Raw genomic sequence first — 26,067 nt, forward strand, 5'->3', positions numbered from 1 at the left:
TTCTCCAACACCACACTTCAAAAGCATCAATTCTTCAGTGCCCAGCTTTCTTTATAGTCCAACTCTCACATCCATACATGACCACAGGAAAAACCACAGCCTTGACTAGACAGACCTTTGTTGGCAAAGTAATGTCTCTGCTTTTTAATATGCTGTCTAGGTTGGTCATAACTTTCCTTCCAAGGAGTAAGTGTCTTTTAATTTCATGGCTACAATCACCATCTGCAGTGGTTTTGGAGCCCCCAAAAAAAGTCAACCACTGTATCCTCTGTTTCCCCATCTACTTGCTATGAAGCGATGGGACTGGCTGCCATGATCTTCGTTTCCTGAATGTTGAGCTTTAAGCCAACTTTTTCACTCTCCTCTTTCACTTTCATCAAGAAGCTTTTTAGTTCCTCTTCACTTTCTGCCATAAGGGTGGTGTCATCTGCATATCTGAGGTTATTGATATTTCTCCTGGCAATCTGGATTCCAGCTTGTGCTTCCTCCAGCCCAGCGTTTCACATGATGTACTCTGCATATAAGTTAAATAAGCAGGGTGACACTATACAGCCTTGACGTACTCCGTTTCCTATTTGGAACCAGTCTGTTGTTCCATGTCCACTTCTAACTGTTGCTTCCTGACCTGCATACAGGTTTCTCAAGAGGCAGGTCAGGTGGTCTGGTAGTCCCACCTACTTCAGATTTTTCAACAGTTTATTGTGATCCACACAGTCAAAGGCTTTGGCATAGTCAATAAAGCAGAAATAGATGTTTTTCTGGAACTCTCTTGCTTTTCCCATGATCCAGCAGATGTTGGCAATTTGATCTCTGGTTCCTCTGCCTTTTCTAAAACCAGTATAAACATCTGGAAGTTCACGGTTCACGTATTGCTGAAGCCTGGCTTGGAGAATTTTAAGCATTACTTTACTAGTGTGTGAGATGACCTTAAATTAGGGACATTTTCCCTGATCACTTAAGTGGGTCCAAGGTAATCATCTAGGTCTTAAAAGTGGAAGAGGCTAGCAGAAAAGTCAGAGATACGAGATGGAAGAAGAGACAGGAAAGACTCAAAGTGAGAAAGCAACTCCATCTACCACTGCTGGCTTCAAAGATGGAGGAAGGGGCCACAAGCCAATGCAGGCGGCCTCTAGAAGCGGGAAAACCCTGTAACAGCCGGCAAGGAAACTCAGAGCTCAGTCCTCAGACTCAAAGAACTAAGTTATGCCAAAAAAGTGAATGAGCAAGGCAACAGATTATTCCCTAGAGCCTCCAGAAATGCACATCTTTTCATTTTAGCATGGTGACTTCTGACTACAGAACTATAAAATGATAAACTTACGTTTTATTTTAAGCCGTTAAGACTGAGATAAATTTGTTACAGCAGCAACAGAAAACTAATTCATCGTAACGATTATATTAACAAGGGATGTCTAATCAACCTTAAGATAATCTGGGGCACAAATACTGACTTTAATATTTTTTCATTTCCATCCTTAATCATATATAGTACCTGAATTATAGTACTTATGAGGCAAACACAAGTTACAGTATGTTCAAATTTTTTGATTACTAAGATCAAAATATGTTATCAAATAAATACTAAGTGAAATAAAATCAAGCATTCATGAGCCTAGGCTGCATCAAGGAGACCACTTACTTTGAGCCCACCGGTAAAGTCTTTCGTAAGATGTTTCTTGAAGCAAGGCCATTTGCTCCATGATTTCTAAACTAAAAAAATTAAAGATTATAATTTATTTAAAAGTTTTAGCCAACAGCTAAATCTAAGAATCTAATTATTTTAATTACAGAATGATTTCGTTATACCCTATTAACTTTTTATCATTTTGTGGAATAATTTTTTTAATAATTTTTTAATCATTAAATAAATGTGGCCAAGTTTTAATACCATCACTTAGACACTCAACTGCTGTTTTACACTGAACATCAGGGTATAACTTCCTCTTTATCCAAAGACACATGAAGATTAAATTTCTATTTTACATAATGCCATACACTTTAAGAATCTGGAAAATCTTTAAAATTTTGCAAATACAAGTGGCAACACAGTCATGAACTGAAAAGGCTACTCACCCTGCTGTTTGTTGGTTTGTACGCAAGAGAACTTTAACATCATTATGAATCTGTTTTACTCTTCCCAGTGCCTTGAAAAAATCCTTTAAAATTAAGAATGTAAATTTAAAGTTTCCATGTTTTCAGGTAAAACTGTATTGCTCTAAATTGAAATATCACAACAAAAGAAAAAGAAATTATTCTACCTACTCTAATGAAGCCTTCCTTATACTTATCTCAACTTTCTCTAAAAAATGTATAATAGATATTTAGTGAAGTGAAAGTTGCTCAGTCGCATCCCCCAGACTCTTTGTGACCCCATAGACTATACATGAAATTCTTCAAGCCAGAATACTGGAGTGGGTAGCCCTTCCCTTCTCCAGGGGATCTTCCCAACCCAGGGATCAAACCCAGGTCTCCCGCATTGCAGGTGAATTCTTTACGAGCTGAGCCACCAGGGAAGCCCATTATTCACATTTTAAAACATATATTAATTCGATGTCTAGTATATGCCAAACAGTGTACTAAGATGCGAAGATAAAAAGTTTATAAAGACAAAATTTCTGTCTTCAAGACATATACAGTTTTGTGAAAGAGTAATATAAACCTGAAGACTGTAACATAAAGAAAAACATGCTATGTATTACATATCTTAAGATGCAGAAAACCCAGGATGGCTTCATCATCACAGGAGATGATGGTTTCTGTGTCTATCATATAGCCTTTCTTGCCCCCTCATCCAGGAGCGGAATGCAAAGTTGGATGTATAAACATACATGAGTTGACCAATGCTGAACTCCCAGCTTTTTTTCCCTCTATAAAAAGGTACTGGAGCCTTAGTTTCCAGATAGCCACAAATAGTGTTCCAACCATGAAAAGTAGCTGATGAATTATTTTTCTTTGATGAATAAAAAAATTTTTTAATGTTTTAAAATCCCTAATACTATTGATTATTTTTGCTGAGGCAGGGGGAGGGAAGGTGTGATGTAACATATTTAAAATGCACAAAGTTCCTCAAACTATAAAGGCAATAAATACCAATAGGTAAGGTACCTACAATTCTCTCACCTACTTAACACCCTACACTCAAGGGACGGGTTCCATCCCAGCCCAGGCAGTAAGATAACAGTGACATCTATCAAGAGTCACTCAGTAAGCCCCTGACCCTGGCCCTCAGGAACTCTTCCTGCCCTCAGACCCCAGGCACAAGTTTGCAGTTCCTCCCAGTTAGGAGATTAAAAGATTCTTATCAAGAAAAACTGAGTATCTTCAAAGGGAAAAAAAGAGGAATGATAATTTTCCTTGTTGTTTAGCGTTTTGAGAGGCTTTATAGCTTGAAGTTTTGGAAAGAATGGCATGGGTTCAGAAAAGAATCAGATGAAAAGGTAAAGAGTTTCTAATCTCAGGAAAGACCAAAAGTTGTGAAACATGTGATCACTGCAACATCACTGCAATGTAAACAGAACACGCCATATAACTGCACTGTAAGGCGGAAGAAAAGAGAACATGTATGTGCGGGGGGAAAGGAGCCATGGAAGGAGAGGCTAATCACTCTTAGCCCATGGTAGCTCATCCATAGAAAAGAGTTAACATCAATATCCAAAGCATACTCCTTTTCACCAGAGGTCCAGAATACAGAATCTACAAAAGAAGCAATTAACAAGATTGGAAACGGTTGCCAAAGGACTTAGAGATGGAAAGGAGTGGAATAGGTGATGAGGTGATGTAGGCTTTCCTTATAAGCCTTTTTGTACTCTGACTCCTAAAAAACAAAAAAGAAGTACATGTATTGCTTTGAAAAAAATAAGATAATTTAAAATCTGTACCTTAAATTGCTCACCTTAAAAACATTTTTAAATCAAAAAAATTTCAGGCGGTAAAATAAAGCCTTAAAAAAGAGTGATTTCTCTATAACATCTGTAACTGCTGTGCTTTAAGTGATTTCAACAGAAAGCAAAGTACCTCAGTGATGGGTCCTTCTCTTGTACCTCGGAGAAGACTCATTTCGTCAGAAGTCAGCTGGAACTTGGATAAGAAGGCATCTGCCACTTGTGCTCTTATTTCTAATCTTTGACTGTAATATTTTTAAAAAGGCAACAGAAAATCAAGCACATTATGCATTTTACATAGCTTTAAAACAAGTTACATCTCTCATAACTTTTAAGACAAAGACGTGAAACTGTCTCAGTATCTTCAGAAGCCTCATTTCTATTTCAAATATTAGCAGCTCATGAAGCACGTAGGTGATCAATTAGCTGATATTGTCCTACCTCTGCAGAGGGCACTGTAAGAGGCCACAGTAAAATGATGAACTAACCTTTATGCAAAAGGAGAAATAAGTTCATGAATGGTACAGGCAATACAAATCCTTAGCCACTTATATGTATGTGAATAGTTCACCTTATGGTAACAAAGTTGTAAGAGAGACATAAGCCAATTAATTTCTTCTCAGTCACTAAAAAGTTCTAAGCCTTTGAAGCTTGTACATGAAGTACACAAGAAATCAAAATTCAAGCCTATTATTTACTTTAGGTTAGAAATTGAAGTCAAGAACTCATCTAGTAATTCTTCATTAATCCAAAAAAAAAAAAAAAATCACTCCTCCATTTTGTTTTCCCCACTTTTTCTGCACACTATCATAACAAACAAACAAAAAAACATCTTTTCAGATTATATTATCTGAGTGCAGCCAAGTTAGACTAGCTGGCAATTATGAAAAAGCACACTTGAGCCTGCAATTAGACCTGCAGGACTGAGTTGGGTCACAATCTAACGGCAAGTCAGGAATACAAACCACATGAGCAGAAATTCAACATTCCTGCCTTCTAGAGTTTAGATTTGAAGATATACAAATAAAACTAAAGTGTTTCACTAGTAGTATTCACAGGGCAGTAACATTCTCCAATTTCAAAATATTCAAATGAAACTGAACAAACACTATCTGAACAGACAGAACAACGCATGCCATCTTTGTTTTGTTTGGACTCTTGGGTTTCCAGGTTTAAGTTCACTATGTCAACTGCTCCTGACGAATGACAAGAGCTAAAAAGAAAAAGCCCTCCGGGTGGCAGTAATGCTCTATTTTTCTCAAATGACAGTGCAAAGCACCTACTTAAATCTATACGGATTTTAAAAACCTATGTCCTTAATTATCTTATTAAGTACGATATCTACAAGTTACCTTAACATGTTTTGTTTTATACTTTTAGAAGCTCAAATCATTATCATACAGCATTTAAATTAATGATAACACTTCATAAAATTCCTTGAGACTGTACAAATTAACCGTTTCAATGAAAATCTTTCGGGAGTTTCTTTTGGATCTATCTTCACAGTCAATTTACTGGGCACAAAGGAAAATTAATCTCTTTAGTTTACTTTTACATTATGTTTTAACAGAATCTAGTACAGGTGACGCTTAAATAATGTGTGGGTCAGGGACTCCTAACCTGTCCTGTACAGAGGAAAATCTGCATATAATGTTACAGCCAGCCCTCTGGAGTAGAAGCTCCAACCCACTGTGGGATGTGTAGGACTACAAAAAAAAAAAAAAATATATATATATATATATATATATATATATATATAAGTGGACCTGTGCAGTTCAAACCTGTGTTGTTCAAGGGTCAGCTGTTAATTCAGTATGCACACATACTAACTGAGAGAAAATACACATTAAGAGTAGCTATGTCTAGGTGGTGACGTTACATCTGATTGCAATTTTCTTCAAGTTTTATACACGTAAATAAAAGCAGAAGAAGAAAAATGTGATTTTTGCTTGCCTTCTACTAACCTTTCATAGGGCAATGAAAGAATATGTATCACATATGTTTTGGATTTTCACATGTATATTTGGGCAAAATAAATTGCTTTTATATTTTTATGTAAACTGTAATATCAAAACCTAAGTTACAGTAAGTACTTTATAGCAAATAACACAATCAAAATAAAAACTATTAAATAATAAAAAAAGAATGAGAACATAAGCAACACAGCCGAGGAAAACTATCTAATTAAGTACAGAAAAGCTTCTGTTTCCAGTTGCCAAAGTCAATGAAGAAACAAGATGTACTACACATCTCTGTCTAAAAAGCGGAGAGGGATATGGAGGGTAGTACTCCTTGAGGTGTGTCAGGCAGTGTGTTCAGCACTCACTGTAAATCACTTATCCATCACAACAACCCTGTGATGTAGCTTATAATTCCTTTTTTTCAGATGTGATAACTGAACCTGAAGGAGTTAACAAATAACTCATGTAAGATTAAAAATCTAATGAGCTCTTACCTACGATTTAGATTAGAATTCAGCTCTTCAAGGTCTACATCCTTTCCACTGTAACATACTACACCTCAAAGAAAAACATGAACATTCACGAGAGAGAAATTTGGCTGATGGGCCTTTCCAAGAGACCAAAAAAATACATCTTAAATAGTGATTTCGCCAATATTAAAAACAAAGTTCATATATATTCACTCAAAATCACATACTGAATCTACAATGTGTTTTGCACTGAGACATAAAGAGAGAATAAGAGGCTGTCACTGTTCTCAAGGAGCTCAGCTTTGTAGGAAAGAGACTCAATCAAACCAACAATTAGTTACAAGAGATTGTACTACATACTAAAGATGGCAAGAGAAAGATTTAACTCAGGCCAGGAGAAGGCAATGGCACCCCACTCCAGTACTCTTGCCTGGAAAATCCCATGGACAGAGGAGCCTGGTAGGCTGCAGTCCATGGGGTCGCTAAAAGTCGGACACGACTGAGCGACTTCACTTTCACTTTTCACGTTCATGCACTGGAGAAGGAAATGGCAACCCACTCCAGTGTTCTTGCCTGGCAAATCCCAGGGACGGGGGGAGCCTGGTGGGCTGCCGAATATGGGGTCGCACAGAGTCGGACACGACTGAAGTGACTTAGCAGCAGCAGCAGAAAGGGTTTGAATAAGCTTTGTATACGGGATTGGTGATCTGTTACTCTCTTGGTTTGAGACATAATTTTCAATTGAATCCACACTTGTTCTCATGTCAGCCAACAAAAACATAAGAGAAAAATTCACAGGTGGGTCTCTAACCGCAAAGGAAACTTCTCTTTCAAAAGATGTGTTGTGATACTAAAAACATTCTAATCTGATGCTCAAGGCACATGCTTAGTTCTGAATACAGAAATTCAACACCTGCTTTTCCTTAGAGTGGACTGCTCTGTGAAGCCAACCATCTCTTCAGCATAGTGTGCAATTTTCCTCACCATGGTCCATGCACCAATGCAAAAGAGATGTGTGGTGACGGAACAGTTCTGTACCTTGACAGTAGCAGAGTACATAATCATTAAGTTAAAAATAAAAGGCAATTGTGAAAAGATAATAATTACTAAAAAATTTAAAAATCTACTGCTTGTTTAAAAGAGCAGTCAGTTTTGAATGATATAGCAAACAAACAATACATCATCACTTCCAAAAAGCGATAATCTCAGTCCCAGCTATCAATGTTCCTAAACACTGATTTATTTTTTACTCTTGGATAATAGCTTAAAACCTCATATTTTGTATCATTTTTTAATCACTTTTTTGATTATTTTAACTCTGCTTTGAAGTTATTTATAGTTTTATGAGTTATCTCCAAATTAATGAAGAAGTGATTATATAAAGAAAAACTTACCTTTCAGCTTGAAGTTTAGTGGTTTTTACTATTAAATCCTGAGTCTGTTCCTTTGCTGCCTAAAATTATAAACATATCTAATATTAGCACATTTCAATTTTATTATACTTCAGAAAACTAACACTGCCAATTACTGGAATTCAACAGCAAATGAGATCACACTCCAGAACTCAAAGATATAAAAAAGGCCCCCAAAATTGAAACAGATGTTTTAAGGCTCACATACTACATTTAAGAACTCACTCAGGCAGAAAATAACATAATATTGTAATTATCCTCTAATGAAAAATAAATAAATTTTAAAAAAGAAGAACTCAGAATTCTCAATACACACATAATGCTAAGGCTTACAAGAAAGAAAAAGGTGTCACCATGATGGAAATGAAGACCATGGCATCTGGTCCCATCACTTCATGGGAAATAGATGGGGAAACAGTGGAAACAGTGGCTGACTTTATTTTGGGGGGGCTCCAAAATCACTGCAGATGGTGACTGCAGCCATGAAATTAAAAGATGCTTACTCCTTGGAAGGAAAGTTATGACCAACCTAGATAACATATTCAAAAGCAAAGACATTACTTTGCCAACAAAGGTCCATCTAGTCAAGGCTATGGTTTTTCCTATGGTCATGCATGGATGTGAGAGTTGGACTGTGAAGAAAGCTGAGTGCTGAAGAATTGATGCTTTTGAAGTGTGGTGTTGGAGAAGACTCTTGAGAGTCCCTTGGACTGCAAGGAGATCCAACCAGTCCATTCTGAAGGAGATCAGCCCTGGGATTTCTTTGGAAGGAATGATGCTGAAGCTGAAACTCCAGTACTTTGGCCACCTCATGCGAAGAGTTAACTCACTGGAAAAGACTCTGATGCTGGGAGGGATTGTGGGCAGGAGGAGAAGGGGACGACAGAGAATGAGATGGCTGGATGGCATCACTGACTCAATGGACGTGAGTGTGAGTGAACTCCAGGAGTTGGTGATGGACAGGGAGGCCTGGCGTGCTGCGATTCATGGGGTCGCAAAGAGTCAGACACGACTGAGTGACTGAACTGATGCTTTTTAGTGAAACAGAGGCACTGGCAGGGCCAGTGAAGGATGGAAAACATGGCTTCAGTTATGGATGTGCTGAATTACCAAGAAATCTCTGAATGAAGTTGTAAGCTAAGTCACTGATACTCAATATACAAAAAATACCCCTCATAGAGGGTTCTGGTGAAGATTAGAGATAGCCCCATCTACAAGACAGAGTGCTGTTCCTGACCAAGTCATACTAAGCAATCCTCTCTACCCTGAACCAGAGCTGAAAGGATCAGGAATGAAAACTTGATGAAAAGGTATTTCAAAGACTAGGAAAACATTTATAAGGTGAACTGAAACAAACAAGTGTACCAATGAGATTCTCTCTCAGTGACCTGAACTGGGCAATACTATAAGTTAAGACAGTCAGTAATGAGAGGAGAAACAAGTCAGTGGATGGAGACAGGTAGAGACATAAAGGCATTAAACGAATCAGAAGTATGTAGATCAATGCTAACTCTGCAGCCAAACTAGGGGTTTAGACTGCTTTAATAAATGGCCCTACACTTACGGACATTTTCCTGAGATATTTTTTAGAGTGAGTATAAATCATAATTAAGCTGGGTCTTCATTGGGCATAGCTTTAGTCTGAAAGTTTCCTAAGGCTTTCTACTAAGGAATTTATTTCTGCTGCATTTGTGGAATATTATGGAATTCAAAAGTTTATCAAAACTTCACACAGTTATCTCTATACTGGCAAGATCGAAATTCAAAAGTTTCTGGAGTTAACTGCACAATATTAGTAAACCATCACTGAAGAAACACGAAGAGAGTTACAATTTTTAAAAATTTACATTCGAACTTACTACAGGGCATGATGTATCAGATAGCCACACATTCTGTAGACTTATCTAGCAATTTCTGAAAGTTTACTCTATTATCAGGAACTAGGTTAAAATGCAGTCAGTATACCGGACCTGTAGGCGACTTGTCATATCTTTACAACAGCTGCTCATTGCTTGAACATCTTCATGTATGCTTTCAAGCTCCTGAAAAGGAAAAAAGTAACATTAGATATAGTTAAAGCATTAGATAAAGAAATTTCTCTTATTTTAGCCAAATCTTTATTTTTGTTCCATGATATTCTTTTGCCAAAGCATGACAAAAGATTCTGTATCTAAGACTGAAAATGATGAAAAAGAATAATGCCTAGAATATGAAGATATTTTCAAAAACTAGCATATTTCTTTTTAGAAAGGGTCTGATAACAGGAAAATGGAAAATTTTTAAGAATATGAATACGTGTTTATTCATATTCTCATACTAAGAATTTATCCTAAGAAATTAATCAAATAAGTGTGCAACAATATATGTAAGAGATGATCAACACAGAGTTGCCTAAAACAAATGACAAGTGTGAAACATTTCCAACCACACAATGGAAATCTGTGCATCCATTAACAATGATAATATCTATGCACACACACGTGTGTTATTATGGAAAGATGTCTATATAAGGCTAAAAAAGGGCTCATAAAACACATACAACACCCCCCCATGTTTTTTTCAGAAAAATACACATATATGTGTGCAGAAGAACACAAGGAAAGTCCTGAAGGACCACACAATAAAATACTGAGATTATTTTTGTGTAATAGAATCATAAGTAATAGTTCTATTTCTGACCTTACTGTTTATCCTAAACAGCTTCGAAGTGAATAGGAGAATGGTTTCAAAATAGCAATAAATATCAGCAACAGCAAACAGATACAAATAGGCAAACTAATCTATTTCCTTAAATCTCACTGTATAATCTAATGAGACTAGCACTATATTATTAGCCAACTAGGTCAAGAATAACTTATTCCTAATATTTACTTTAGCAAATGGCAACCCTTTCCAGTATTCTTGCTTGGAAAATCCCATGGACAGAGGAGCCTGGCAGGCTGCAGTCCATGGGGCTGCAAAGAGTTGGACACGGCTGAGGGACTAAGCATGCACTATAGTACACCGAATGAATCTGACTTGTAAATAATATAGTATCGCTCATGGACATAAACATGCTTGACGAGCTTCAGTCCACTGCAGTCATTCTTACTGATCCACAAATCATCCTACCTTTGACCAGTGGAAACCCCTTAACTTAGCTCCACAGTCCTTTTGACACTTCCCAGCAGTCTTTTATGGCTTCCTCACTTTGGTACTTCTTTTCAGTGGGAAATGGTGTTTAAAGAGTACACTTTAGATGTGCTCATCACTACTATCCCTCCCTAGTTTTATGAACACTACCAAACTTCCCTTTCAACCTTCCAGATTATTAGACTTCAGCCAATGAAATCCTACTGCACAGTTAAAAACAGTCTACACTGGACTTCCCTGGTGGTCTATGGTTAAGAATCTGCCTGCCAGTGCAGGGAAAACAGGGTTCAATCCCTGGTCTGGGGAGATCCCACAGGCAGCAGAACAACGAATCTCATGCACCACGACTACTGAAGCCTGAGCACCTAGAACCTGTACACTGCAATGCAGAGTAGCTCCTACTCATCTCAACCAGAGAAAGCCCACGTGAAGCAACGAAGACCCAGCGCAGCCACGAAGACCCAGTGCGGCCACAAACAAACAAATAACAAATCTTTAAAAAAAAATAGCCTGGTGTTTATTAAGCACTCGCTGGTACCATATATGACACTTTCATACAACTCACATAGAAATATTAACTATGTAATATCACTCTAATTTAAGGTAATTAATAACATGACATAAAAAATAAAATTCATTTTCACTTTATGATGAGTAGACTGCTCCCTCAAATATAATGAATAATTATTTATTAGCTGAAGTAAATGATTTTAATTAATCTGAAAATTTCATAATTTAGGATGCAGTAAGGTTCAGATCAGTTCAGTCGCTCAGTCGTGTCTGACTCTTTGCGACCCCATGAATCGCAGCACGCCAGCCCTCCCTGTCCATCACCGACTCCCGGAGTTCACTCACACTCACGTCCAACGAGTCGGTGATGCCATCCAGCCATCTCATCCTCTGTCGTCCCCTTCTCCTCCTGCCCACAATCCCTCCCAGCATCAGAGTCTTTTCCAATGAGCCAACTCTTCGCATGAGATGGCCAAAGTACTGCAGTTTCAACTTCAGCATCATTCCTTCCAAAGAAATCCCAGGGCTGATCTCCTTCAGAATGGACTGGTTGGATCTCCTTGCAGTCCAAGGGACTCTCAAGAGTCTTCTCCAACACCACACTTCAAAAGCATCAATTCTTCGGCGCTCAGCTTTCTTCACAGTCCAACTCTCACATCCATACATGACTACTGGGAAAACCATAGCCTTGACTAGACGGACCTCGGTCCCTATTAATCTCCAGTGGAAAACTAGTTATCCAAGGGAGGCGTATTCAACGAGAGACTATTTCTACTGGAAAATCACTCAGAGAAATGGTTTTTTGTTGCTGTTTAAAATGCTAAAATTCATAAAAGAATTTCCCAGAGCAAATATTTCAACGTTCTAAGAAGCAGCATTTGTGGAGGTCACGGATTTAGAAATCACACCAATCCAAAGAAAGATGCTGCTCAAGGAATTGTTAATAAGTTAAATTTTCTATTTGAACATGGTACACAAATAGCAAGCATATCAACTCTATTCATAAAAAAACTTAGCACAAAGCCAAGCACACAGTAAGCTCTCAATAAATGCTAAATGAAAAGAGTTTACATACTTCTTTCACTTCCTTGAAAATGCTTACAAACTCTTCATTGATGGCTAAACTTCTGCGTTCAATATCACCACGTAAATTTCTTCGAGTCCGCAAACTATTTTCAACAAAAAAAGTTGACAGTGCCTTAAGAGCTTCCAACATCTCCTACATAATTGAAAATAAAAGAATATTATTGGGACCAATTTTCAAATGTTTTTCTAATCTTCAGCAAAAACTTACTGAAATCATTTCCCAAGAATTTATTTCCATTACACAATCCAAAAAATACTGGAAGACCTTCACATTACTGAACAGCAAACTTATTTCTGAAACACAGTAAGGACATATTTACTTGTGCATCATGACATATATACAAGGTTATTCATTGCAGGATTGTTTGAAATTGCAAAGATTAGAAAGAACCTTAATGTTCACCTAAAAAAGACCGGTTAAAGAGACTTTAATACAGCCATTGAAAAGAACTGGAAATTCTGTATGTACTTACATAGCGTGAGCTTCAAGACAAAACAAAAACAAAAAGTTACAGAAACATCTATAACACCAGATGTTAAAAAAAAAAAAAGGACTATGTACAGTACATGCATATTTACTGGTGCCGGCATAAACCAACTCTGGAAGGCTGTATCTAAAAAATAAGTACTAATGGTAGCTTCTAGGCTAGGAACTGAGTAACTGGGAGCCGAACTTAGACTTAAGAGAGGAAAGTCTCTCTGAGACGACTTCTGAACCAAAATAATTCAAGCAAGATTTGACAGTGGCCAGTGGCTTAGCCCAAGATGGTTTAAGCAGATAAAAAAGAGATACTCCAAAAAAATTAGAATATATTTTTCAAGATTGAGCCTATAGGATTTGTAATGGATTGGATGTGAGATGTGGGGGAAAAGAAAACAACAGGAATTAAAAAAAAAAAAAACCACTTATATGTTTCTTGTATGAAGGGTAAATGGTGATGTCCTTTACTAAAAGGGGAAGAGAACCAGTTTGGAGGAAAATCAAGAATTCTGGCCATGCCGTCTGTGTGATATGGATCAGGTATCCAACTGGAGGTGTCATGCAGACAACTGGAGCTTGGTAGGGATGTCAGGAACAGGGTTAGAAATTAGAGAATCATCATGCTTTTTACTATTTAAAAAGGTATGAGACTAAAAGAGTTATTTAACAGAGAGAACATGGGTAGAGGCCAGAGGACCAAGTCCATTGTGTCCAATAACACCCTAAATCCTACAGACAGAAATTCCTACACCTGAACTAATACATGTTCAAACAGGCTGAACTTTCCATGTTTTGATTACGCTATCATAAAAACACTGGACACATTTGGTTGCTCACCTAAATCTAACACTATACTGCAAGTCAACTATACTTTAATTTTTAAAAACGGCTGGAATGACAAAAACTGTAAGGCTATTTAAATTCAATTTAATATTTAAGAGACAGAAAAATATCTTTAGCTATAAATATTTATGGCAAAAAATAGATAAAATAAAGCTGTTTATTTTTTGGAACACAGCCTTGATACACCCTGGAGTCGAAGGCTAAATGAGTGGTCAGTAAAAGCTAAATGAACAAAATCACACAGACTAGGGGGCAAATGACAGCTCGCCAGTTACTAGATATATGTCTTAACCTAGAGACACTCTCTCCATACCTTATTTTTCTCATGAGTAAAAAAGAAATAATGTTAATTTACCAGAGCAGCTGTATTAAAAGAGAAGATCCATGTCAATAATAGGCACTTTAAACCCTTAATAAACTGTATAAAATTAACATTTACTGAGAATTAACAAGAAACAACTCCTGCAGCGCTGTGCTGAGCATTTCACCTGGTTTCTCTTATTGAACCCTCGCAACAACCCTGAGAAAGTAACTTGCAGTATTCCCCATTTAGAGATTTAACATCAGCTTAGAGAAGTTAAGGGACTTACTCAAACCAGAATGCACCCGTTTGCTGGTTATATCTAATAGGTGGTGGTCCTAAAGACCACCTTTCTTAGTCATCATAGTATAACGTGGAGCATCTCCCTTGGTGGCTCAGACGGTAAAGCGTCTGCCTACAATGCGGGAGACCTGGGTTCGACCCCTGGGACGGGAAGATTCTCTGGAGAAGGAAATGGCAATCCACTCCAGTACTCTTGCCTGGAAAATCCCAAGGACGGAGGAGCCTGGTAGGCTACATCTATGGGGTCGCGAAGAGTCAGACACGACTGAGCGACTTCACTTTCTTACTCATCATTGTATAATGTTAATCTTTTACACACAAATTCTTATCGATAGCTTACTGTCAGATGCCTACACATTTACCTATAAAACTCACTTCTTTATATTTTTTTTCTTTATGCCGTTATGGCATGACCAACACCTGTCGGGGTCAGGGAGAACCCCTCTTCCACCGTTTGCTGTCCGGACCCAGAATCTTCGAGGAACCGTTTAAAATAAACAGAGGTACACCCTGGAAACCTCTTCGTTTTTCCAGGGTCTCCTCGGCTTCCCCATTCTCACCTGCCCCACGTCGGCAACGTAGCCTGGGGTGACCCCCTCGAGGCGAAGACAAGGGACAAGCGCGAGGGCGCCGGACAGACGATCACCCCCAGACCCCGGCTCCCAGGGATGCGCGACCCTCGGCCCCTCCAGCCCCGCTCACCTTGTCGTTGTCCAGCCGGGTGTCCAAGATCTTACGCAGTTTCCGCGACAGCGGGTTGCTGGTCTGCGCCGAAGTCCCGCCGGTCCCATTATTGAGGCCGTTGGCAGCCCCGGTCGCGGGCACTACGACTACTTCCCCGCTGCCCTCGGCCATAGCGCCTGGCGTCCCGCCTCTGGACAGGCGCCGGCCACCTCAGCGCAGGAAAGGGACGCGCCAGTAGCCGCGTAGCACGCATGCGCGCAAAGGCCGCGCATGCGCCCTCGGACGGCTGTGCCCCGCCCCCTCCTGTTCAGCCCGGCTCCTAGGAAGCCGGTTGGTCGGGGCGGGGTGGGTAGAGAAATCGAGGGAGGCGGAGCAAGATTTCAGGCTGGAAGGAGGAGACTCACGTGAGACTGCGTTTGCAAAGTGCACTGAAATTCAAATCGGGTGTAGAGCTGGGGTATTACGATTTATGGGATTAAAGAGATTTCGTAATCCTCAATCTGTGAAAGTCTGAGCTAGACTTACAAACACTGAGACCTGTGCCTGGGCGAATACGTTCAGTTAAAGCTAATTCTAGTTAAGTTCACTTAATACTGTGCAGCCGTTTCCCGCTATGAAGGAGATTTAAATGTGGATGCGCAAAGAATTCCTAAATACAGTATGTGAAAAAACCAAGGTGCGTTACAGTGTGTGTAGTGTGATCACCGTGTGTGTGTGTGTGAAATACCGGTACGTGTAAATTTGGGCTTTTTTTTCTTTTTTAGGATGGCATTCCTTTAGCAGACAGATCTGCACTTTTCATTTTGTACCTTTCCAAACAGACTGAAGTTTTCTAATCTCCCTCATGTGTTACTGAATATATTAACTGAGTACATTAAGGTAGGGGGCCCACTTTTCTGTGTTTATTTGTACTTCTCTGAATTTGCAATTGTAATAAAAGGGAACAAGATAATTTGGAAATTAGAAATATAGTAGGATGAAGACAGGAAAATTACTGTAAAATTTAAGGATGTTTCTGCTGGGAGGGATTGGGGGCAGGAGGAGAAGGGGACGACCGAGGATGAGATGGCTGGATGGCATCACTGACTCAATGGACGTGAGTCTGAGTGAACTCCGGGAGTTGGTGATGGACAGGGAGGCCTGGCGTGCTGCGATTCATGGGGTCGCAAAGAGGTGGACACGACTGAGCGACTGAACTGAACTGAAAGCCATTTATATGCTTTTTAATATTCACCTATTATTCTTTTATAAGGGTAACTATAAATTTTAAGTTGAGGGCTGGAAATCAATACTTTTAAACTGTTCAATATTTTCCAGCAGTTAAAAACGAATATTCAGGTAAGCCTCACCAGAGATGTAGGTTTTATATATGTATTTATTTTAATATGTGTATGTATAATATTTATATATAACAATTTTATTGAAGATAAGGGTTTTATTTTAGTGAAAATGTAAAGGTATTTATGTATACTAAACACCTTATGATAATAGACACTGAAAGAATTAGAGACAGGCTCTGACTTAAATATTTTAATTTAGTGAGAGAACAAAGACTTATATATAAAAGAGTAAAGCTTTTTTTTTTTTTTTTGAGTAAAGCATTTTTATGTAACCACAGAAGAACCATGCTGAAGTGTAAAATGGGGACATTCTTACCTTCCAAGTAGCAGTTGAACGGAGAGCCTTATCAATTTCCCTGTCTCCTCCTTTGGCTTTTTGTTAAAGCTTTCCTGCTCTTTAGTTTCTGACATAGGTGGAAGTCACACCATATTGTTCACTGTGACTTTATCAAAATATAATATGGCATTTATTAAAGCCATATCTGGTGAATCATAGAATAAAATAGAATATTCAATCCTCTACATTCTTCCCTCTATTAAGAGCAACGAGTGCGTTTTCAGCCGTGTCCGACTCTCTGCAAGCCTAAGGACTGTAGCCTTCCAGGTTCCTCTTTCCATGGGATTTCCCAACCAAGAATACTAGAGTGGATTGCCATTTTCTTCTCCAGGGGATCTTCCCGACCTAGGGTTCAAACCCATGTCTGTTGCAGCTCCTGCATTGGCAGGTGGGTCCTTTACCCCTGAGCCACCTGGAAAGTCCATTAAAAAACCCACAGTTTCTATTACTTAGCATCCAAATGTATTGAGAATCAGGCTCAGTGCTAGGTCCTTTTAATGCACTGTTCTTTGTGCCTATTCTGCAACATCAGAATCGTTACCATGTTATCATGTCATTAGTATTTTATGATGAGTAAATGAGTAAGTAATCCAAGGCTATGGAATCCTTCCCAAGGTTATAAGGCTAACCTCACACCACGTACTTACTTACTAAGTTAGCAATAGTTTTCAAATTCTATTACTGCTTCTTTGGTTTTTGTTTTGAGTTATGTACACCTCTCACTTGGAATGTAGGCAAAAACTTTAGCAGCTAAACGTTTAAGTGTGTTCTGTGTTTGCGTTGTCTGTTCTTAGTACTTTTGCACTGAAACCAGGATTATTTTTCTAAAGCAAATTCGGCCCTATCACTTTGTGGCTTTAAAAACCATAGTGGCAATTATTGAATAAAGTAACTTTTTTTAGTATGGTGTACATGAGTAAGTAAGTAAGTGAAGTCGCTCAGTTGTGTCCGACTCTTTGTGATCCCATGGACTGTAGCCTACCAGGCTTCTCCATCCATGGGATTCTCCAGGCAAGAATACTGGAATGGGTTGCCGTTTCCTTCTTCAGGGGATTTTCCTGACCCAGGGATCAAACTCAGGTCTCCCGTATTGGACGCAGACGCTTTAACCTCTGAGCCACCAGGGAAGATGGTGTATATACACCTTCATAATGAGATTTCAGAGTATCCCTCTTATTTTATTTCTAGGCACTTGCTTATAGTTACCATGCTCAAACCAACTGTATTTTCTGGGCCACAAACACATCGCAAATTTCTAAGTCTCCATACCTTGGCACATACAACTCACTCTCCCAGAAATGTCTGCTCCTGTGAAACTTGTAAGATCCTATTTGTCCTTCTGACTCCACTCAAATATCACTTCTTCTCTGTACCTTCCATAGCTCCCCATCTGTCCTTGGGCAGAGTTAATTGATGTGTCATGCAAATTCCATAGCAGATAATATCCCGCATCTCTATAACTTCTGTCATTCAATTATTTTTAAATTTAAGTGTTTATTGTTTCTCCCCTGGACTCTTTAAGTACTTGGATGGGAATCTTTGCCTTCCTAGTCTTCTTCATAGTATCTTATACAGTATATGTGCTTATTAGAGGCTTATTGAGTGAAAAGTATTGAAATGAAGTTTTATGGTTTTATAAGTGATAGAGTTCTTTTTTTTTATTGAAATCCCAGGTGGTGCTGGTATAAAGAACCCACCTGCCAAAGCAGGAGACATAGAACCAAGCATTCAGTCTCTGGATTGGGAAGATCCCCTGGAGGAGGACATGGCTACTTCAGTATTCTTACCTGGAGAATCCCATGGACAGAGGAGCCTGGAGGGCTACAGTGCATAGGGTTGCAGAGAGTCAGACATGACTGAAGAACACAGCATGCGTGCACATAGATGATTTACAATGTTGTGTTAGTTTCTGCTGTACAGCAGAGTATGTGTGTGTGTATGTGTGTGTGTAATACAAATTTTTCTCACATTCTTTTCCATTATAGGTTATTACAAGATATTGAATATAGTTCCTCATGTTATACAATGGTGGTGTAATCATGAAGTCGTATCCAACTCTTGCAACCCCATGAACTGTAGCCCGCCAGGCTCTCTGACCATGAGATTTACCAAGCAAGAATACTGAAGTGGGTTGCCATTTCCTTCTCTGGGGTGCTATACAGTAGGACCTTGTTGTTTATCTCTTTTGCATATAGCAATATGCACCTGTTAGTCCCAAGATACTAATTTATTCTTCCCCCTTTCCCCTTTGATAACATGGATTTTATCATGTTTTCTACGTCTGCAAGTCTGTTTCTGTTTTATAAATAAGTTAGCTTGTATCCTTTTTTAGTCTCCATATATGAGTGATATTATATGATATTTGTCTTTCTCTGGCTGACCTGCTTCACTTCGTGTGATCTTCTATAAGTCCATCCATGTTGCTGCAAATGGCATTATTTCAATGTCTTGAATGGCTGAGTAATAGTCCATTGTATAAATAGACCACATCTTTCTCCATTCATCTGTTGATGGACATTTAGGTTGCTTCTGTGTTTTGTCTATTGCACATAGTGCTGCTGTGAATGTTGGAATACATGCATCTTTTCAAATTAGAGTTTTCATCTTTCGCCCAGGAGTGGGATTGTTGGATCATACAAAAATAAACTCACAGTGACTGAAAATATAAGACATGAAACTGTAAAACTTGTAGAAGAGAATATAGGCAAAAATGCTCTGACATAAATCATAGCAATGTTTTCTTAGATTAGTCTCCCAAGACAAAAGAAATAAAAGCAAAAATAAACAAATGAGGCTTAATCAAATTTATAAACTCTGGCACAGCAAAGGAAACCATGAACAAAATGAAAAGACAACATACAGAATGGGAGAAAATATTTGCAAATGGTGCAGTCTGCAAGGGCTTAATACCCAAAGTATACCAACAACTCATACAGCCTAGTATAAAAAATGTAAACATGAACACCCCAAGCAGAAAATGGGCAGAAGACCTAAAGAGACATTTTTCCCAAGAAGACATACAGATGGGCAACAGGCACTTGGAAAGGTGATCAGCACTAATTATTTAAAAAATGTAAATCAAAACTACCAGGAGGTATTACCTCACAGAGGTCAGAATGGCCATCTTTGAAAATTCTGCAGTCATTTAATGCTGGAGAGGGTGTGGAGAAAAGCGAACCTTCAGACATTACCAGTGGGACCGCACGGGCGTTACTGCTGAAGCCCGGATTGACAGGTCACTTTACCAACTGCCGCTCGACTACAGGCTGCCTCCACAGCACAGCTGTGTCTCTGGAGACTGTTGTTTAAACTGCTGTCACCTCCTGAAGAGTTCTCCCTGCGTATACCTTTTGCGTCACTTTCTCTTGATTCCCAGAAGTGCCAGTTTCTTTGTGTCCACAGATGGTGTTTCTACATTTACATGTCCAGTTAATTGAACCTAAAATACATGTCCACGCTCTAGTTTCCAGCAAAGCTGAGAAATGGAGTACGAATTTTAGCTTTCATTTTTAGTTATTTCAATTTCTCTGCAAAAGTCCTTGTAATGTGCTGTCTCTCCTGTGTATTTCTCTCAAGGACTTTGAAGCATCGATCCCACATTTCTTATCTGTCTGCAGTAACAGCTCCCTGTGCCTTTTCTTTGGACCTTCTGTTCTTTGCTTTACTACCTAGAACTCAGTTTTTAGGCATTGAGAGTCCTCACATGGAAATGACTCCTCTTATCTCTCTTTCCTCTGAAACCTCGTGAATTTTAAAGCTGCTTCTAATTCTTCATTTTTTTTCCATTTCAGACATATTTTCTGCCATCCTTCACTTCATCCTTCATTTTCTCATCTTTCACTTTGTCCTTAAAATTCTCCAATTTTAAGGTTTCATGACTGAAACCTTAGCAATCATGAATCTTTTTAGCAGTAAAATGATTTCATATCTTCTTCAAATGGAATCTGCAGAACAAATAACAGTGTGGCTGCTCTGACTGAAGCCTGGGTAGAAAGTGAAGTCACTCAGTTGTGTCCGACTCTACATGACCCCATGGACTGTAGCACGCCAAGCTCCTCTGTCCTTGGAATTCTCTAGGCAAGAATACTGGAGGGGTTGCCATTCCCTTCTCTAGTTTCTTTGCTAGGTACACTTCTCTGTGTGTGTATGTCATCTGTGTTGGAGAAGGCAATGGCAACTCACTCCAGTACTCTTGCCTGGAAAATCCCATGGGCGGAGGAGCCTGGTGGGCTGCCATCTATGGGATCGCACAGAGTTGGACACGACTGAAGCGACTTAGCAGCAGCGGCAGCATGTCATCTATGTAGCCTCCCTTGGCAGCCTTACCAGTAGGAATTTGGGTTTGCAAAGTAACAGATAATAATTTACTGGAAGGGTGGGAGAGAGAAAGTGAAAGTCGCTCAGTGGTGTCCAACTCTTTGCAACCCCCTGGACTATACAGTCCATGGAATTATCCAGGCCAGAATACTGGAGTGGGTAGCCGGTCCCTTCTCCAGGGGATCTTCCCAACCCAGGAATCGGACCCAGGTCTCCCACACTGCAGGCAGATTCTTTACCAGCTGAGCTACCAGGGAAGCCCCAAAGGGTGGGAAGGCAGCTCCGAGGACTGACGGGAAGACTGAAGACCCAGCTGGGAACCAACAGCAACTCGGGATCCCAGTAGCTGGAAACGCTGGCCTGTTTGTAGGGCACTGCCACTAATCCTTTTTTCTGCCTTTGCTCAACATTCAAAGTCCTGAAGCAAGTCCACTTTGACCATATGCCCATCCATTGGCCAGGACACCATGATTTATGATTCTGATGTGTTACTGATCCAGATGTGGTCTGCTTGACCAAAGAGCAGCAAAGCCAATTTACCGACCCCAGGTTGCAGTGAAAGAAAGTGCAGCATTTACTGCAAGGGGCCAAATGTGGGGTGAAGCACGGAAAACGTGCAATGCATGCTCAAAAGACCCAAACTCCCCCATGGTTTCCAAGGAAGGGTTTTTAAAGACTGAGGGAGAGAGTCCCAGGACGTGTGTTCAGCTTGTGCAGAATTCTCTGATTGGTTGATGGTGAGGTAACAGAGTGATGTTTCAGGAAACTTAGTCATCAACCTTCCAACTGGTCTGGGGGCTATGTGCTGGTGGTCAGCATGCAATTAACATCTTCCACCTGGTGGGGCTGTTAGTATTAATATCTGTAAAACAACTCAAGGATATGGCTCAGGATATTATTTATAGCCCTTGAGAAAGAACTGAAGGTTCTTGACTTTGTTTATGGCTAGACTGTTAAGATTTTGTCTTGTTTAACTGTTTTCCTTGGTTTTTGCCTTTTTTTTTTTTTTTCACTTCTCTGATTAAATTTTCTCTTTGCAACTCTGGGAAGGCCTAGGAAGCTAAAGCTTTTTACAAAGAAGAGGCAGGGGACTTGAGGGTGTCTGTCTCTGGGAAAATCCAACAGGATCTTGCTGGGTTTCAAACCCAGGAGCACACAGTATTGGAGAGGTAATTCTGGTCAATACAATAACTATAATAAATTTGTGGTCTGTGGGATACATTAGGAAATAGTCTATATTAAAAAGGTGCAAATTTCAACAAGATAGTAAAAAGTTTAATTACAGCCCCAGCACATGGGGTAGAAGGGGCTGTCATGCAAATTTTAATTAGCTTTGAGCAGACAGATTAGTTGTGACTCAGTGAGGTGGGTATGAGATGTTGTACACCCAAATGAGACAATTAAATTATATTTATGATGGGGTTATAATACAAACTCTGTCAAATTATAGTAAAAATAAAATGGCTAATAAGTAGCCAGATGAAACTTTCTGAACAGGATTGGCATATTAACAGGTAGCTTAGGTAGAATTATTCTGGAAATTGCCACTAGGTTCCAGGTCTCTGTCTAGAATCTCTAACCACAGCCTGAAATTCTTTGAGTCAAGAGATGATAAATGACTTAGCAACTGTGTGAAGATATAAAAATATAGAAAAATAATGATAAAATCAAATCCTTGGAATCATTATTTTTTGTACCAATTTGGGATGTTGAGGGTGAATCTAGGTGACCCCAACTGCAGAGAATAAATGAAAAAGAAAATAGAAAATTTGAACAGTGTATAATCATCTGAAAAATACAGGCTATCTTGTTTTTAAATCTGACATCTTAAACTTGTAATTTCAACCTGAAGATTGTGTGTGTGTGATTTTAATTTTAAAAGGTATAATAGTATTTTAAAAGTTTTAACAGCATTTACAAGTTTAAATAAATCCAAAGCATCAGATCTTTAATATTAGGCTTTTAAGTATCATTTAGTACTTAAGAATATTTTGTGTTTTAGATTTATACTTCTACCTGCTTGTCTATTTGAAGTACACTAGAAAAACAGATATATAAACCATTTTAAGTTGAAAAGTTTTAGATAATTAAGTCAATCACAAAATTTAATTATATTTAGGAGAATATAACTAGCATGACTTTAATACAAAATATTTGAAATAATACATGAATAAAACTTATGAGTTGTACTTAAATGCTTGGGGAAATTAAATATCCTAAATTTAAAGTTGACTATTAATTAACAACCACTAGATTTGTAAGTTCAGTTCAGTTCAGTCGCTCAGTCGTGTCCGGCTCTCTGCGACCCCATGAACTGCAGCATGCCAGGTCTCCCTGTCCATCACCAACTCCCAGAGTTTACTCAAACTCATGTCCATTGAGTCGGTGATGCCATCCAACCATCTCATCCTCTGTCATCCCCTTCTCCCACCTTCAGTCTTTCCCAGCATCAGGGTCTTTTCCAGTGAGTCAGTTCTTCGCATCAGCATGCCAAAGTAGTGGAGTTTCAGCTTCAACATCAATCCTTTCAATGACTATTCAGAACTGATTTCCTTTAAGATTGACTGGTTGGATCTCCTTGTGGTCCAAGGGACTCTCAAGAGTCTTCCCCAACACCACAGTTCAAAAGTATCAATTCTTCGGCGCTCAGCTTTCTTTTTAGTTCAACTCTCACATCCATACATGACTACTGGAAAAACCATAGCTTTGACTAGATGGACCTTTGTTGGCCAAGTAATGTCTCTGCTTTTTAATATGCTGTCTAGGTTGGTCATAACTTTACTTCCAAAGAGCAAGCATCTTTTAATTTCATGGCTGCAGTCACTATCTGCAGTGATTTTGGAGCCCCCAAAAATGAAGTCTGCCACTGTTTCCACTGTTCCCCATCTATTTGCCATGAAGTGATGGGACCAGATGCCATGATCTTCGTTTTCTGAATGTTGAGCTTTAAGCCAACTTTTTCACTCTCCTCTTTCACTTTCATCAAGAGGCTCTTTAGTTCTTCTTAGCTTTCTGTCATGAGGGTGGTGTCATCTGCATATCTGAGGTTATTGATATTTCTCCCAGCAATCTTGGTTCCAGCTTGTGCTTTATTTAGCCCAGCGTTTCTCACTATGTACTCTGCATATAAGTTAAATAAGCAGGATGACAATATACAGCCTTGACGTACTCCATTTCCTATTTGGAACCAGTCTGTTGTTCCATGTCCAGTTCTAACTGTTGCTTCCTGACCTGCATATAGGTTTCTCAAGAGGCAGGTCAGGTGGTCTGGTATTCCCATCTCTTTCAGAATTTTCCACAGTTTATTGTGATCCACACAGTCAAAGACTTTAGCATAGCAGATTTACTTAATATTTAAGTTGTATCTTATAATCAAAATTGTAGTGTGTACACTACTGGTGAAAATGAATGCACATGTAAGAATTCCTTTCTACACATAAAAGCCATCTATACATTTGTAAAGAACCCTCAGTTATCAAATGATAATTCTCCAAAAAGCTACTGATATGTTGAAACCACTGGTATAGTGGTTGGTGCCCTGGTTTTGAAGTCAGAAAGCCTTATTTAAATCTCAACTCTACCACCATAAGACCCTGGACAACTCACATTTTGCCTGCAGTTCTTGGCCTCCTCATCTGCAAAATGCTGTAACACTAGCTGAGTTATTGAATAATGAGGACTAGATGAAATAAGGTGGATGCAAGATGTACTAAGTAATCAATCCATAACACATATTTGTCACATTTACCCAGGCTACTTCACACACCATCAGTGGAACTATACAGTAATCCTCTGTTCCTGCCAAGTCTCATGTAACAGTTCTACATTCTCAGATAAATCAAGCATACATATTTTTTCACACATTTCCTATCCCCTTTCAGCTTCAAGTTTCATCTAGCACACACATGTACGCATACACCAACTCTTTGTGACCCCTTGGACTGTAGCCCACCATGCTCTTCTGTCCATGGGATTCTCCAGGCAAGAATACTGGAGTGGGTTGCCATTTCCTCCTCCAGAGGATCTTCCTGACCCAGGGATGGAACCTGTGTCTCCTGCATTGGCAGGCACATGCTTTACCACTGAGCCACCTAGAAGTTCCACGTGGTTTAAATACCACGTGTAAGGTGTAAACAACTGTGTACTTTCCAGAGCTCTGGCCCTTCCCTCTTTCCTTGTATGGGTGCATATAATCTCCAGAAACAAACCTCCAGTTGTGTCTTTTTCATTCTTGAGGTCCTCATCGACAAGGTTGCCCACTGGTCTCTCTTATTTAACACATGCCACATTTACTCACCAGATAGTAATGTCTCTAATTTAAATAGCCACAGTTAATGTTTTCATTGCTCAGTTTCTACACTGCAGCTTTAACATGTGAACGATCTATTTCCACTTCTTTTTTATTTGGCCTCCAGTTGTCACTGTTCTGCATGGATCTGGCAGCTTTTGGGTCTTAATTGATTGCTATTGATTTTGTTTTCAGAATAGTTGAGACCATGGCCTCTTAGCAGAACTAAGCAGCCCTCCTGTCACAAGGAATCTGATGCCTGTTGAACTCTTTTTCTGCTTGTTTCCCGCTACACTATGCTTTGCCTTGGCCATCATCTTCCTCCTCCTGGAACTCAATTTTCTTTCTTCTTCCCTTCAAGCACTGTTTTTAGACTCTCAGAAGACATCTTTTCCAAAACTGTCCTGAGACAGGCCAGCTGTCCCTTTCCTGTGCTCCCAAATCACTCTCCAGGTGGTTCTCTCGTGGCCCCTCTCACACCCCAAGTCATCATTGACGTGTTTTTATAATTCCCGCTAACCTGTGAGCTTCCTAAACCTAGAGACCATCTCATTCAGCTCTGACTACTTGATATGTCATGCAGTTTCTGAAATGTGGTTCGAATTTTTAAGTATTTGTTGAATAAATGGAAAATTTTTATGAATAAAGGAATAGACTGATTTATTTGAATTAACGATGACCCAAATTATAGAAAATATATTCTATTCCAAGCCAAACTAAA

At 39.2% G+C, this 26,067-nt stretch overlaps 1 protein-coding gene across 2 annotated transcripts in view; it reads right to left on the bottom strand.

Moving 5' to 3' along the window:
• The window catches only part of COG6 (component of oligomeric golgi complex 6), a 92,515-nt gene extending 77,251 nt beyond the window's left edge, over nt 1-15,264 (bottom strand). For both annotated transcript variants that reach the window (XM_052650085.1, XM_052650084.1), the window contains exons 1-7: nt 15,083-15,264; nt 12,442-12,585; nt 9,695-9,766; nt 7,707-7,765; nt 4,015-4,126; nt 2,074-2,156; nt 1,640-1,710 (exon numbers count right to left, since the gene is read on the bottom strand). In XM_052650085.1, coding sequence (XP_052506045.1) covers nt 1,640-1,710; nt 2,074-2,156; nt 4,015-4,126; nt 7,707-7,765; nt 9,695-9,766; nt 12,442-12,585; nt 15,083-15,235 — 694 coding nt within the window. In that variant the 5' untranslated portion in view covers nt 15,236-15,264. The remainder of the gene's footprint in view (nt 1-1,639; nt 1,711-2,073; nt 2,157-4,014; nt 4,127-7,706; nt 7,766-9,694; nt 9,767-12,441; nt 12,586-15,082) is intronic.
• Between the last annotated feature and the right edge of the window lie 10,803 nt (nt 15,265-26,067).

The sequence above is a fragment of the Budorcas taxicolor genome, chromosome 12 (genome assembly GCF_023091745.1).
Source record: "Budorcas taxicolor isolate Tak-1 chromosome 12, Takin1.1, whole genome shotgun sequence".
In the NCBI taxonomy this organism is placed as follows: domain Eukaryota; kingdom Metazoa; phylum Chordata; class Mammalia; order Artiodactyla; family Bovidae; genus Budorcas; species Budorcas taxicolor.